Source organism: Aplidium turbinatum, chromosome 13 (genome assembly GCF_918807975.1).
Source record: "Aplidium turbinatum chromosome 13, kaAplTurb1.1, whole genome shotgun sequence".
Classification (NCBI taxonomy): domain Eukaryota; kingdom Metazoa; phylum Chordata; class Ascidiacea; order Aplousobranchia; family Polyclinidae; genus Aplidium; species Aplidium turbinatum.
The window spans coordinates 12,083,640-12,097,408 of NC_137484.1; the positions used below are offsets into that span (position 1 = coordinate 12,083,640).

General features: G+C 36.8%; 1 protein-coding gene across 1 annotated transcript in view; it reads right to left on the reverse strand.

Moving 5' to 3' along the window:
- The window catches only part of LOC145781651 (NFX1-type zinc finger-containing protein 1-like), a 76,399-nt gene extending 65,760 nt beyond the window's left edge, over window positions 1–10,639 (reverse strand). The window contains exons 1-2 of the mRNA XM_082593326.1: window positions 10,578–10,639; window positions 10,300–10,449 (exon numbers count right to left, since the gene is read on the reverse strand). Of these exons, the coding sequence (XP_082449452.1) occupies window positions 10,300–10,449; window positions 10,578–10,639 (212 nt within the window). The remainder of the gene's footprint in view (window positions 1–10,299; window positions 10,450–10,577) is intronic.
- Window positions 10,640–13,769: the final 3,130 nt, after the last annotated feature.

Genomic DNA, 13,769 nt, shown 5'->3' on the forward strand with positions numbered 1-13,769 from the left:
ATACTTGTAAACATTTATTCCCAAGTCGACATGTAAAGATTTGAAATGCAATACGCTTCTCATTTGTGTAGGATAAACCAGAACATCACGCTTTTGTGAAAAGGACGATCGTTCCACCACGTTTATACGTGAGGCGGCTTAGTTGAATCAATATATTCGAAGCTTCTGGTACCAGGTTCACTGTCACTGATAAACTAAAACGCAAAGCAGTACCTCGCAAAGCAATTGTATCGTAACATTGCCATGTGCTATAACTCGTCATAAATTGTGAAAACTTGTGTATTTTCTTGTCAAGTTGTCTCATGTGAAATATAAGTTTACATAGCAATGTCACAATGAAATCTTATCTCCGTTTACCAAACTGAAGATATGAACTTATGCGACGTCTTGCAACGTTGAATCGACGGAAAGGCGAGTAACTGCCAACCTGAACTGAGAATGTATGAAAGAAATCGTTTATTGTCGAATGGACGTGACGTCAGAGAACGGTGAATCGACGTAGCGGCGAGAGATATTTTAGTTAGATAATGAATGACACGTGGCAGCGCGTTTGCATTGAATAAAAATAGCTTTATTTTATCTATTTCTATTTCCATTCTTCCTACTGTAGTTTCGTCTCACAATAACAAACAGATAAAGTTACGCATATTTACTAAATTATCCAATAAACAACAATGCATCATCCAGCATTATGCCAGCGCCGATTGACTAGACATTTTCACGATTTGGCCGAGTTGTGTGAGAATTGTATTCAATTAATCGCATTATTTATTGTAGGTAACACCTGCAAAAATTCAAGTAATTGCAGACTCTGCCCTCATAAGTGTAGTTTAGAAGTAGCCATCTCATATTGAGCCAATCGAATCAATGTAAAATAGAACGCTTTTACTTGATAGTGCGTGTGATATATAGGTTTTATCTAACAACTACTTTCAGTTACATTGAAAGTGAATGAGCTAGCATTATGCAATCTGTGACAAGGACTGGAAATGTATAATCAGAAAATATAACATCATAAAGTATTATTGCGTTATGTACATCTAGTAATTTTTATGAACATGGTATCATTTTGCAGGCAGGCGTTTTTATAGGGAAACAAACTTATTCCATAGTTTGATTTATGGCACTTATCCAACTGTTTCATAATGCGAATAGCTGTTTTAGTTGAATTTAGAAACAAATATAACTTATAACCGCAGACAGATGCAACCTTTTGCATACTTTAGGCAATCGGCAGTACGGTGAACCATAGTGGTACATAACCCATATGCGGAGTAATCGCAAGGGTCAACCAAAGTAATGGAAAGGTTCTTTTTGAATTATGGTGATGGAATTCTTGCAATGCTATTGAACTTCATCTTGTTATGAAAAATTTATATTGTTTGCATTCGCAAAAAATATCAAACTTTTGGATTTTTTTTATCACTGAACTGTCTGTTAGTAGAATGTTTCTTTATTACCTTAGTTAGGCCTATTGGTAAGTCAGGAAAGTATTTGTTGATGTGACTTATGAGGATATTCTAAGAGACCGAGTTATTTTGTAAATAATATTTGATTTTTGGACACCATCGAAATTTTCACACAATACACAAATGCACATCGAGATATAGTGCTCATAGTTGGGAAAAGTTAGATTGTGATAATTACAACTTGCCTGAGTACAGCAAGGGACAAGCAAAATAGATGAAACCGCATTCATGGTAATAAAGACGTTTCGCAAACTTCTCTTTTTATTTTCAATATAATAATATGACAGCTTATTTTCACTAAACATATAAACAAATATCAAAAATTATGGATGAACAGCGCATCTATATTTTTCGGTTTAGGTTCAACAATGCATTCCAGCCGTCAAAATGACGGAATATTGGGTAATTTTGTTGTACCATTGCCTTATCGTTGAATTTACATCAGAGCTAATTTTATTAGATAGATTATCAGTTTCATGCACATGGTTTCATACAGCATTATAATGTTGTTTTTCAAGCCACGTAGCGTTCATGGTCATTAACGTAACATTGCAGAAACAGCCAATATTGATACCAGGTAGGCCTACAAATTATTATGCCGCTTTTGTCGAATCTATGTCGCTAAACGACGAAATTGTGCAAAGGCTGTTGGATTTCCCATCCACGTGTAGTTTATCACAAACGTGAAAGCATTGCTCAAGAAGCTAATCTAAATCACCATAGATAACCATAATATTCATATAGTTTCATCATCAGTAAATATGTAAAGTGCCCTCTGATTGCAAAACTTCACAATTTTTGACAACGGTCTGACAATTTATTATATTGCAAAGTTTTGGTTTATTCTTGACTTCTATTATTATGTGTAACAGGTTTTTTCTAACTAGTTGGTATGTGACTAACAATTTGTTTCATTATACATTTTCTTTAGTATTTCAACGCCATTATAAAAACATATCACTTCGTTTTCACTTTTAAATAAAACATGGCAAGGCAAGGATTCAGTGCTGAAGAAATACTGCAACATGTTTTGCAGGATTCTGACGACGAAAGCCAGGCGGATGATTTGGAGGATTTATGGCACTCCGATTCAGATGAAGAAGCAGATTCTTCTCCGTCAACTTCCGCAACAGCGATTCCGATCGAGATTGACGACCAGTTACCTTCCATGGGCGACGTTCAACCGGAGTTTGCACCACAACGACGGGTTATAACATCGAAAAGACTAGTGAACAGCATAGATTCCTCTCTTGACATGAACAACTACGATGATGTTGAGTTTCGCGACACACTAAAGTCTTATGCAACTTTTGTAGAAAAGCCAAAGAACAGACAAGACGACGGCGTCAGCATTACTTGGTCTAATGCGAGGCCGGTGCACAATGGGAGAAGGGGCCGAGCTAACATTACATTTAGCCAGACTGGTGTTAGAGGAGAAGCCAAAGAAGCCATGACTCCTCGGCAAGCATGGAAACTATTTTTTTCTATTACATTTTGAACATTATTGTTCAAGAAACAAATAGAAAAATTGCTACACTCATTTCTCAATTGCCAGAGAGAATTTTAGATGACAGCAGGTACTGCTATTTTGGCCCAACCAACAACGAGAAGATGCTGTCCTTTGTTGGATTGGGGTATCTTCGGGGGCTTTTAGGACAGGCTGGTCATTCCACGGATGTATTGTTCGATCAACTGCAAGGGCATCCCGTGTTTAGTGCAACAATGAGCAAGAACCGCTTTAAATTTTTATTTTCGAATATTTCGTTCGACGACCAAAATACTAGGTTGCAACGGTGGAAGAATGACCGATTTGCCGCATTTCGAGTCGTTTTCGAAATGTTTAACGAAAACTGCGGCAAACATGTAATTCCAGGTGACTACTTGTCGTTGGACGAAACGCTATACTCCATGAGGACACAAATTGCCTTCAAGCAATATAATCCAAACAAGCCTGCGAAATATGGCCTTCTGTTTAAGTCGGTAAACGCCAGCAGATTCACATACACATTTACGGCATCGGTCTATTCAGGTAAACCGAAGGAAGAGCCATTTCATTTTTACGTTCGTGGAACAGAAGAAGTGGTAAAAGGAATGGTGATGAGCCTGGAACAACACGGTGACCTTCAAGGTCGGAATATTTCGTATGACCGCTTGTACACTTCCATACCACTCGCGCAGTGGTTGCTTGACAGGGGTATAACGTCAGTGGGAACCCTCAACGCTATACGTAGAGGAATACCCCTGGAAGTGAAACAAGTGAGTGATAGGGAAGAATTTTCGTACGAAATTTGTTGGCAAACGAGTGAGGCTGATCTCAGCCTATATTCTTATGTAGTAAAAACGAAGAGTTCTGGCATGCGGAATGTGTTGATGTTGACGACCATGCAACCTCTATTGGGGATTACCAAGGATGACGGTAAAAAGAAGCCAGGCTTGTATAAGCTTTACGACTTCACAAAGGGTGGCACTGATATCATCGACCAAAGGATGGGTTCATTCACGTGCAAAGCGAAGTCCCCAAGGTGGACAACTACTGCGTTTGCTTATTTTTTGGATACTTGCCGCGTCAACGCATCTATAGTTGGACTGATCCACGCAAGCGAAAATCCTTCGACTTCGGTTGGGAACTGGCAATGGAACTCGTGAAGTCATTCATAAAGTCGCGATCTCTTCCGGGCCTGAACTATCACACCATACATAAGATTGAAGCAGTAATAGGGAAACAACCTTTAACAACCCCTGTATCAACTCCAAGCGGCAGAAGGGCCACCCTGCCCCAACTATCGTCGACACGACGTAGATGCGACGTATGCAAACACGCTATTATGGGAGAAGGTGCCAAAGCCAGAAAAATAAACTACCAAAAAACCGTGGCCAATGTCAATGCTGTGAAAAGCCTTTATGCCCTGCACATTCCATACGAGCATGTCAAATTGTCAAGCTTGCTTTTGCGCAGAATAAACTATTTGAATGATTGCGGTTTTATAAACTTTGACTTCAACCACAGCCTAAATAAAACGTAGGGCTCAATGAAAGATTTTCCTTTTTTCTTTCATTAGACAGAAAGCTATTTTTACGTTGATTCAACATATCAAGACGTTGAATAGCCTACTTGTAAACATGCGCGGTTTTGCAATTAGATTGCTTATCAAACTCATCTATCCTTTTTTGTATAAAAAGTGGGTCATAAAACTAATCGTAATACTCGATGTAAAATTCAGCATTTTTATATGCTGATACAGTATTGTATTCATATTTTATAAATCCATTTTCTATTTAGAAAATATCAACATAATGCGGTTTGAACATAGCTGAATTTTAGCACGGATACAACGACTGATTTTATACAAACAAGGACAGAAGAGAAGTAATCTAATTGCAAACCCGCGCATGTTTACACCGTCTTGCCATGTTGAATCCACGTCGAAATGATTGTATTATAGCGTTGTATTCAATTCCTCGTACTATCGAACTGTAAATGTGCAGCCACTTGTAACTTCAATGTGCCTCATTGCATATTCCTAAATATTTCTGAACTTGTGTGTGCATAACCTGACAGAACACAGGTTGCTTTACCATTGAATCAAGTTGTAAAACGTTGCTGCAAGAGCCTTGTGCCAATTGCTGCATTCCGGTATTACTGTAACCAAATCAAAATACTTATCAATATTTTGCTGCCAAACTGACATTTTTATCGCATAAACACCCATTAGGCAGCTTTTTTGTAAAATATTTCTCCAGGTTCACAATGATTTGACGCATAATAAATACTGCGTTGAATAAATGTAAATATTGTTTGGATTTTAGTGTGTGGCGTATGTATCGAGGAGCGTATTGAATCCACAAAAAAATGACCAGTTTTGCCCGAGGCATTACAGATTTTGCTTCTGAAGAAAAGCGTTGTGACGTTCTGTTAATTAATGAACCGTAACTGTTTTATTTTGAATTTCTTTCTGACTTCTTTTTACGCAGAGCATCATCGACTTTATCGGGTAATCTTACTCCTAGTACTAGCCTTGTATTTAGCCGAGTTCACATTGAACTTACATTGAGAGACGCTGTTGCAACTACAATACATTGCATTTAAACCGCGTTTTTTGTCGCATGATCTTCCATTCGTTTCGTGGATTACATAATAGTATTTGATAAACGCCACCCTGCTTTTTCAGCTGGTCTACATTATTTTGTTAATGAAGCGTAGGAGTTGCTGTTCTAGGAACCGAAGTCACAAGATCGTAATCCAAATTGGTGTGACGCGCGTTCAGAAATCTCATTACTGCATGTAATTGACGAAGTATTGTTCTGTTAGTCAAGCAGCGAGCTTATGTTTGAGCGTGAGAAAAGTTATCATTTTGCATGAAAAATATAGATTCAAATTGAGATTATGTAAAAAAAATTAATCACAACATTGCAATGCATGTTCTTCATTACTCTACCAAAAAATAATGTGTAAACTCACGCTACAATTGCTTTAATCGCAAAATAATCAAAAAGTCATAAGTCACCTCAACATTTCAATGTGTATGAGCCGTTCTAAAATTCACATAGGTTTAATTTTCGGATATGCTCAGCGTGAATAATTTTACAAAGTGAATCCCAAATTTTGAAACCGTGCCTTAAAAACTAACAGAGATATCACTCCTAAAGCATAAAAAGAATCGACAGCCCCTCTCCCCAAACTGAGCAAGACTCCAGAAGCCCAAACTTTTAAGGGTTAATGACAAACGTTTTGACATAAAGTTCTATCACACTGTTAAATAGCCTATTGTAAAGTAAAAAAAAAACGAGCCATCAACAATGTTTCAGTTTTCATTTTCTGAATAATTCGTCATACCCATCTTTAATTAATCCACGAAGAAATCGCTCCAGATTCTTAGTAAATCTATTTTTGACGATTGTAGTTAAAACGGCGCCATAACAATCCGGGGGACTTTCTGCGCGGCACATTTTTCCAATGACTTCGAAGACAGTTTGAATCATTTCTGAGAGCATTGTATGTAAATTTTATACTGAGAGTAACTATTTTGCTACAACCTACTTGTTTTACATAGTGTGGGCTACCACATTCGTCGCTGCTTTCTATTAAGTTTACGTAGAAACAATAACGCAAGACGTTTTTTTTTACACAAACTGAAGCAAAATAAAGTATGTTTGCCACTGGTAGCCTATTCCTACCAATTTACAGTGTTTTATTGTTTTGCAGCTAGTCATGCTTGAAATCAACAGCTTTCGGCCAATAGTTACAGCAAGTCATACGCATGCCGTTTAACATGTTAACCTGATCGAGCATAAAACCCAACCTCACCTTGTCAACTTCACCTCTACAAACCCGCCAAGGTTTAAATATCTTGGCAAGCAGAAAATGATGCGGCAATGCATTCAGAGGGACATTTGGTCGTGCTCCCTTAAATGCGTTACCGCATCATCGTGCTCGGTTCTAAAAAATAAAAAATAAAAACGAGGAAAAATCGCACTTTCTTGAATTTTTGCAAAATTTTCTAGCTCTCTGAAAGCACATTGCAATCGACCGAACCAGAAGGCGCGTGCTTTAAGAGTAGAAAGTCGGTTCTGTGTCCCTCACAATCAGGAAAAACATGCAATATGTTAGATTAAAAACGTTGCTCATTTAACTATGTTCAGATAAACATGAAATTAAATTTTTTTAAACGTATGAAATCAACTACTTGTGTGCTGTAAGAAAATCTAAGGGTCACCTCCGACGCATTATCGAAACTTCGCTGCTACGTAAAAATCGTGAATAGCACAAACAAGATTTTGTTTTAGTTATGTTGCAAATTTTTTTAGAAAAATAGCAAGCCTAAATAATTGCCGCTTTTATAACAAACTTTTACGTGAAAATATTATTGAGCCATAAAATAAGAAAAAGTGACCAAGCAAAGGTAAAGTTTGTGAAATGTACTAGTGTGGCATGTCCTTCAAACCCCGTACATATCGTTGCTTCTTCGTACTTCAACATTTACTTGGTTTATTCTCTTAAAATTGTTGCTTTGTTGAAACTATGAGGCAAACTATGGTGAAACATTGAATTAGTTTTATGACAGCCTGCTATGCGCAGTAGCGATTTAGTTTTATGTATGCACTGCTTGATGGAGAAACTGCTTCTCAATGAAGCAGTCCATGGTTTTATGCAGCAAAAGCAAACATCGCTCTACTTAGCGTTGTGTTTATTTTACCACTTAAAACATAAAATGCTGAAAAGTCTTCACCTTCGTTCATTTCTAGTCGCAACCTTTCAGAAAAACCAGCTCCTGCCTTCGCCAGTCCTAGTATGATTTGACTTCCTGTGATTGCATCGCTTTTTGCCATGTTTTTCAATACTTTGTAGCTGGTTGGAGAAGCTTGAGCATTTTGATTTCTATGTCGTTTGTAGCTTTGGTCATGTAATAAAAATAACATTAATATTTGATATAAGGCAGCTTATTTGATTGCGGTAAATAGACTATACTGCTGTTTCAATTGTCACTTTGAATGAAATGTTTTCAATGCAGTAAGCAATATTAGCTACTTTGCTTTAATTTCGTTTTCGTCATACAAACAATATAATTTCGTTCTAAACTACAGTATAAAATTATCACAATCAATACGCTTAGTCCTGTGGCAGGCTACATGATAATGTTCTTTAATAGGTGAACTATTTTATTGTGTAATTCTGTTGTGGTGTTTCGTCGAATACTGAACTATAGTAACTTTTAGTTACGCAATCTATTGACTATTATTGTGAAATCTGCTCCTAGAAAATTCTGGAAACTTATTTGACTTGCTGACCAGAAGAATGAATTCTTGTGATGTAATATTACCCTAGTCTGGTCCAAGCAAATCTGATATAAATAGTCGTGTGATTTGATTAGAGTTGTGTTGAAAGTTGTTATTACAGTTGTGTCGAGAGTTCTTATTACAGTTGTGTCGAGAGTTGCTGTGTCGAGAGTTGTGTCGAGAGTTGTGTATAAAAGTATATTGAAGACGATTGTAGAGTTCCAGCCGATATTGAATAGATTGTAAAAGTGGAAGTTATAGCCAATTGCAAAGTAGCTGTTGCAAGTAGTAGTGTATATTTATTTTGAAATTGAGGAAGATGTTTGCTGCTCACAATTCGATTTCTTTGTATGCGCTTGAAGTGGTGAACCATTTGTCAGTTCAAGCATTTCATCTATCATCTAACAAGTAGAATTATTCGACCATTTACCTGACTGCTTAACGTTTGATATCTCAATAAACTACGTCATCAATCTTTCCAAAGTCTTGTTACGCGTGAGAACTAGAAAGAATGGTAACAAAAAGAAAACAAAACGGTCGGAGTCTTTTACGCTAAACGCACTGTGAATTTAAAGTCTGAGACGAAAAACAGCCCACAGTGAAATTTCAAAATAAAATTTCGTTCAAACATAAGTCTCTTTTATTTTGTTTTGTTTTAATTTAACAGTCTTGTTGAAAAAACTTGTCAAATTAGTTTGCCAGCGAGAAAAGTTTGCTCACGGTTCTTTTAATTTTCAGGCAAACTTTAGTAAGGTTTTACCAAACTACAACCTTTCTTTAGTAAAAAAGTGCAGGAAAAAAAATGTGGAACCACTAGTGCAATGATTTTCAATCAGTGCTCCACGCAACTCCGACTTTCCGTGGAAGATAGTTAAGCAGTGGCCAACGGTGATCATTTTTTGGTTGTTTACTTTTTTCGGCAGGCTTGTTTACTTTTAAACACACACTAGGCTTGCAGTTTGCTCAATAGTTGTTCATATCAAAATAAACTGATGCGATAGGATGTAAAGAGGTACTGTGCAAATCAAGCCTATGTTTGAAACTACCGGTAGCTAAAAGATGTGATCACCCAAAAAAAAATGGTCACCGTACGCCACTCGTCAAAAGTGTTTGCGCAAAAAGACATGGCGCTCATTGGATGCACCATTATGATTCTGCACAGTATTATTCAATAGCGATGCCAAGACAATCTGAATATTTCCTGATACAAGTGCAAGTTTTTCCTTTTATAGACTGGTAAGCCTATTTTACAATTTAGGCTACACTTTACAGCAGCAAAACAAACCCAAGTACCTGAGGCAACTGAAAATAAAGAAATGATCAATAGCTAAACGTGATTGAGATTATTATTTGGCCACAACACAACTAACATTTCTTTGTGTTCTGTAAGATATTTGTAATGTAAAGTAGGCTACTCCCTCCGCGGCGCAAACAAGATTGAAAAAACATTACGCTGCTGTAATGTGACGTGTAAAAGCAACAATTTTTTCTTCAAATATCAAAAAACAATAGCCTAGACAGAGTGACATTTTTCTAATTATTATCAGCATGACATTTAAGAATGATCCCTTCATCATCGATCAAAAGGGGGGAAAATGAAAGTCTATTCACTCAAAAGTGGCTATATTTTAGGTGCCTTTTGCTGTAGTGTAGTGTCATCAAACAATTTTGATTTGTGGTAGTGTAGCCAGAAAAAAACGTCTTGTCCAAAATTTGAAGAAACTTTCAAATCTAGAAACATTCCCAAGTTAGGTTTTTTTTTTCCTAAAACTTCAAAAATTTTCAAGTCATATTGTATGTTTTTGTCTTCAACGGCTTTGAAGTTTTCTCAAATTAGTGTAAAATTTCTTATCTGGCAGCACTCAAGGTGAAAGGCGCCGTAAATATGGCTACTTAATTTTAAAAAAAATAGGTAAAGGAAATTTTGCAGTAAGTTGTTTAATTAAATGCTTCGTAAAGATTTTGATAACTTCAAATTCTTTATGGTCTGGTCGTAATCGATAAGCTTGATTGGACATTGCTGCACGGTACAACAATTTGTTAATTCAGTTATCACCTTGTGTCTTGCCTTTTTGCATTGGCATATTGTTGACTGCTTCCTAGTTTGAGTCTTTTCGGATTAAATTCATCGTCGTGACGATGATTACATGTTTCTTTACTTTTTCTGCTGCGTTCATGTTCTTCTTGGACATATAAAGAAACCCGCCTGCAAAGTAAAGTAATATTACCAAAAGTTTAATATTGTGTTTACGAGTTACGGCACAAAACATTGAAGAAATGTTTCTTAAGTTCACACGACAAACATCAGATCACTTTCACTGTTTTTTTTTTTACCTTTTTCTGCCTTTGCTTGCAGGCGTAGGGCTACGCCAACGATCCCTGTTTGGAGTAGCCATTGGTATCACAACATTTTCACCAGGCTTACGTTCAACAATGTTATGAAAATTTTTTTAACTAATAATCACTTATCACTAGGGCAACCAATTTTTTTGACCTAAAAACTTGAAATTTTGACTTTATAATTTACAAATTTTGACCTAATTTTGACCAATAACTTTCTACGTTTGCAACCCAAATGCGAAATACAAAGCATACTAGAAATCAAACCGTTAAGTAAGGATATCTTCTTTTTCAAATGAAACAAAAGAAAAATGTGGAAGACTTAACGACACCACAGGTAATAAAAGTAACTCGAAAAACTGCAAAGATAAATATGGAGTGTCTTTAAATATCTCGAAATTACTGAGAGGGTTCTGCAGTATTATACTTCAAAATCAAGTAATGTTTCACATTATCGCCTTTCAAGTTCCTGGCTTCTGTCATTCACCTTTAAGTGTTGAGGTATACTCAGAAGCGTAATCAAGCAGTGTACTACGAACTTTAGAAGAATTTGATTATTTAACCTTAGGCTAGCTAAAGACAAATTTGAGAACATCAGGAAGCTAAAACTCAATACTATAATATGTATAATGGCTTGAGCATTCACCTAACCAAGAACAAAGACCACGTTACCTGCCTTCCACACCTAACCTACTTAATATTCAATCGTCAGTAGTGGGCGAAACAAGATTATTACCTCAGAAATTGCTACAAATGGATCATTACGTCAGAATAGCAACAGAAATTGCAACAAAAAAATCAAAATTTGTGTAGCTTTAATAAAACATCAACAGAGAGAAGAAAAACTACGTTAAAAGAAAATTTTGACCTAACCATGGAATTTAACTTTTTTTTTACTTAATAACTTTGAAACCTCTCTTCGTGTCGGCCTGAAATTTAGTTTATGGACGTTTTATAAACTTTGAACAAGGCAGAAAAATTTTGACTTTATTGACTTTTGGTTGCCCTACTTGTCACTGTGAATTGCAGATGAAGTCAAAATAGAAACAAATGAAGACTAAACGCAACTACTAAACCATCCTTTAACTGCTCTTTTTCTGAAACCTCGCCTAAGTTCACTCAGAGCTTGTGAAAACAGGAACTGCGTGGTTGTTCACAGTCACGAGAAGCAGGATTCACAAAAGGGAAATACCCAAATGTATTAGGTTGTCGGATAATTTCATTGGTTGACGCTGTTCTGCAACTCCCAAACTCCCAACATAGATCGAACGATGCGTCATTGCACCAAACAAAATTTTCCATTGTTGGTTCAAAATTTGATGATGTAAAACTGTAACATAACAAATACAAAAATGCGACGTACAATAAGCTTGGAAGAGCAAAAAAACGCTGTACCTGAGCGCAGCTGGTCAGTACTGTGTCAGTGGAAGCTTCTTCTGCAAGTTGACAACGCTGTTAGTTTAAGCTTCTATACAAAGACTTTTTCACCTCGAGAATCAAGGTTTTCCGATTAATCAACCAAACCGACTTGCAGACCTGTGAGCAGGGTTAAACTCCATATCATGTGTGGATTTCTATGCTTTTTTAAAGTCAAAGAAAAACTAGTTGAAAAACATCATATCTTCGGAAAAATATGAGCGAAGAGAGTGTGTAGGTTATTGTTTATAGCCTAAACTGCATGATTTCCTTGGAGCGTGTCACAAAATAATTCTTTGCCATTTTTCCTTTTCATAGATGTTAAAGTTTAGCTGAAAACTGGCATTTGGTGAAGTAAAATGCAACGATTCTTGCTGTTTTTGTATTGTTTCTTAATTTTTCTCCTTTCACAAAAAGCGATGTGCTTAGAAAGTATCCTAAATTTATATCATAATACACGTGTTTGGCACACAAAAATTCGCCAATGCGACTGAGACGAATTTTGGTCACCTTTTAGGCATTTTTAAGAGCAACATTTTTTTTATCAAGATGCACACTTTGTATGTAACCAAATTCATCAAATTAAATTGAATTGGGGTGGAAGTTTTGTTTCAAATTTAAGTTAGTCTACCATGCATTTCAAAAATTTTTATTCACAACCACAGAGGGATTTCAATAATTTATTTCTTGAAAGTTTGTATAGCCTAGTGCAGGGGTCACCAAACTACGGCCCGCGGGCCGGAACCGGCCCGCAAACTGATTTCATCCGGCCCGCCACGTGCTGCGGAAATAACAGCTGCACAACAACTGTTAAGGAAAAAAACATTTCACATGTTTCCACCAGGCAGCCTACATGTTGGTGTTCTGTTTTAATCATTAGGCCACCACAAATGGGGACAACCTAGGCCAAATTTGAAAAGATGTAATGTTTTTTCAAGAGCACGATGCCCTGTAGTGTATCACAGCAGGGGATACCTTTTCCAGCAACCTTTCGATTTTCATCACAACTTTGCTATTCCACCGCTGACTTTGTTATTTATTGTGCTCAATTCAAGTCAATGGGGATTCTATATAGTTGTATATCTTTTCGCAATGTGCATCCGGCCGGCAGCTATTCATCTCGTAGCAATCCGGCCTCAGAGAAAAAAGTTTGGTGACCCCTGGCCCAGTGTGTTGTAGCCTTTCAGCAGACTACAACTTCGAAAATGTTAGGCCTACCTGAGGTATCCTCACCTTCACAGATAACATTTTCACTTCATAACCTATCTCGACTCACATTGAAATTTATCGATTTAATTATTATTATTTAACTAGGCTATTGAATGTGCTGTGTTCACTCCAAATATTGCATCATTTTGTAAGCTTTTTTGGGACACAAAAAAACTTTTCACTCCATTAATCCCCAACTATGCTTACCCAATATCGCCCAGGTGAACGAAATATGGCCAAGCGAGAGAAGCGAGCTAAAACAGTTTACAAAAATGGAAAAAAATTGTAAAATTACAAGACGAAAAACGCTGCACGAACTAAATATGAGTGGGCCCTTAGTTAGAGGTAGTCCTCCAGTCGGGGTTTGGAAAGTAGTAAATACGACCTTGCATGATTTAATTAGCTATTGATTATAGGGCTGTTGCAGTATTTCTTTTATTTTTTAAACAGTCAAAACACATTAGACAGACTAAAATGAGTGAACCCCTCATCACGCTCCCTCATGTCCGGGGGTACGGCGGCGGTTAACATAGCCCTGCCTGTTGGGTTTACGTTTAATTG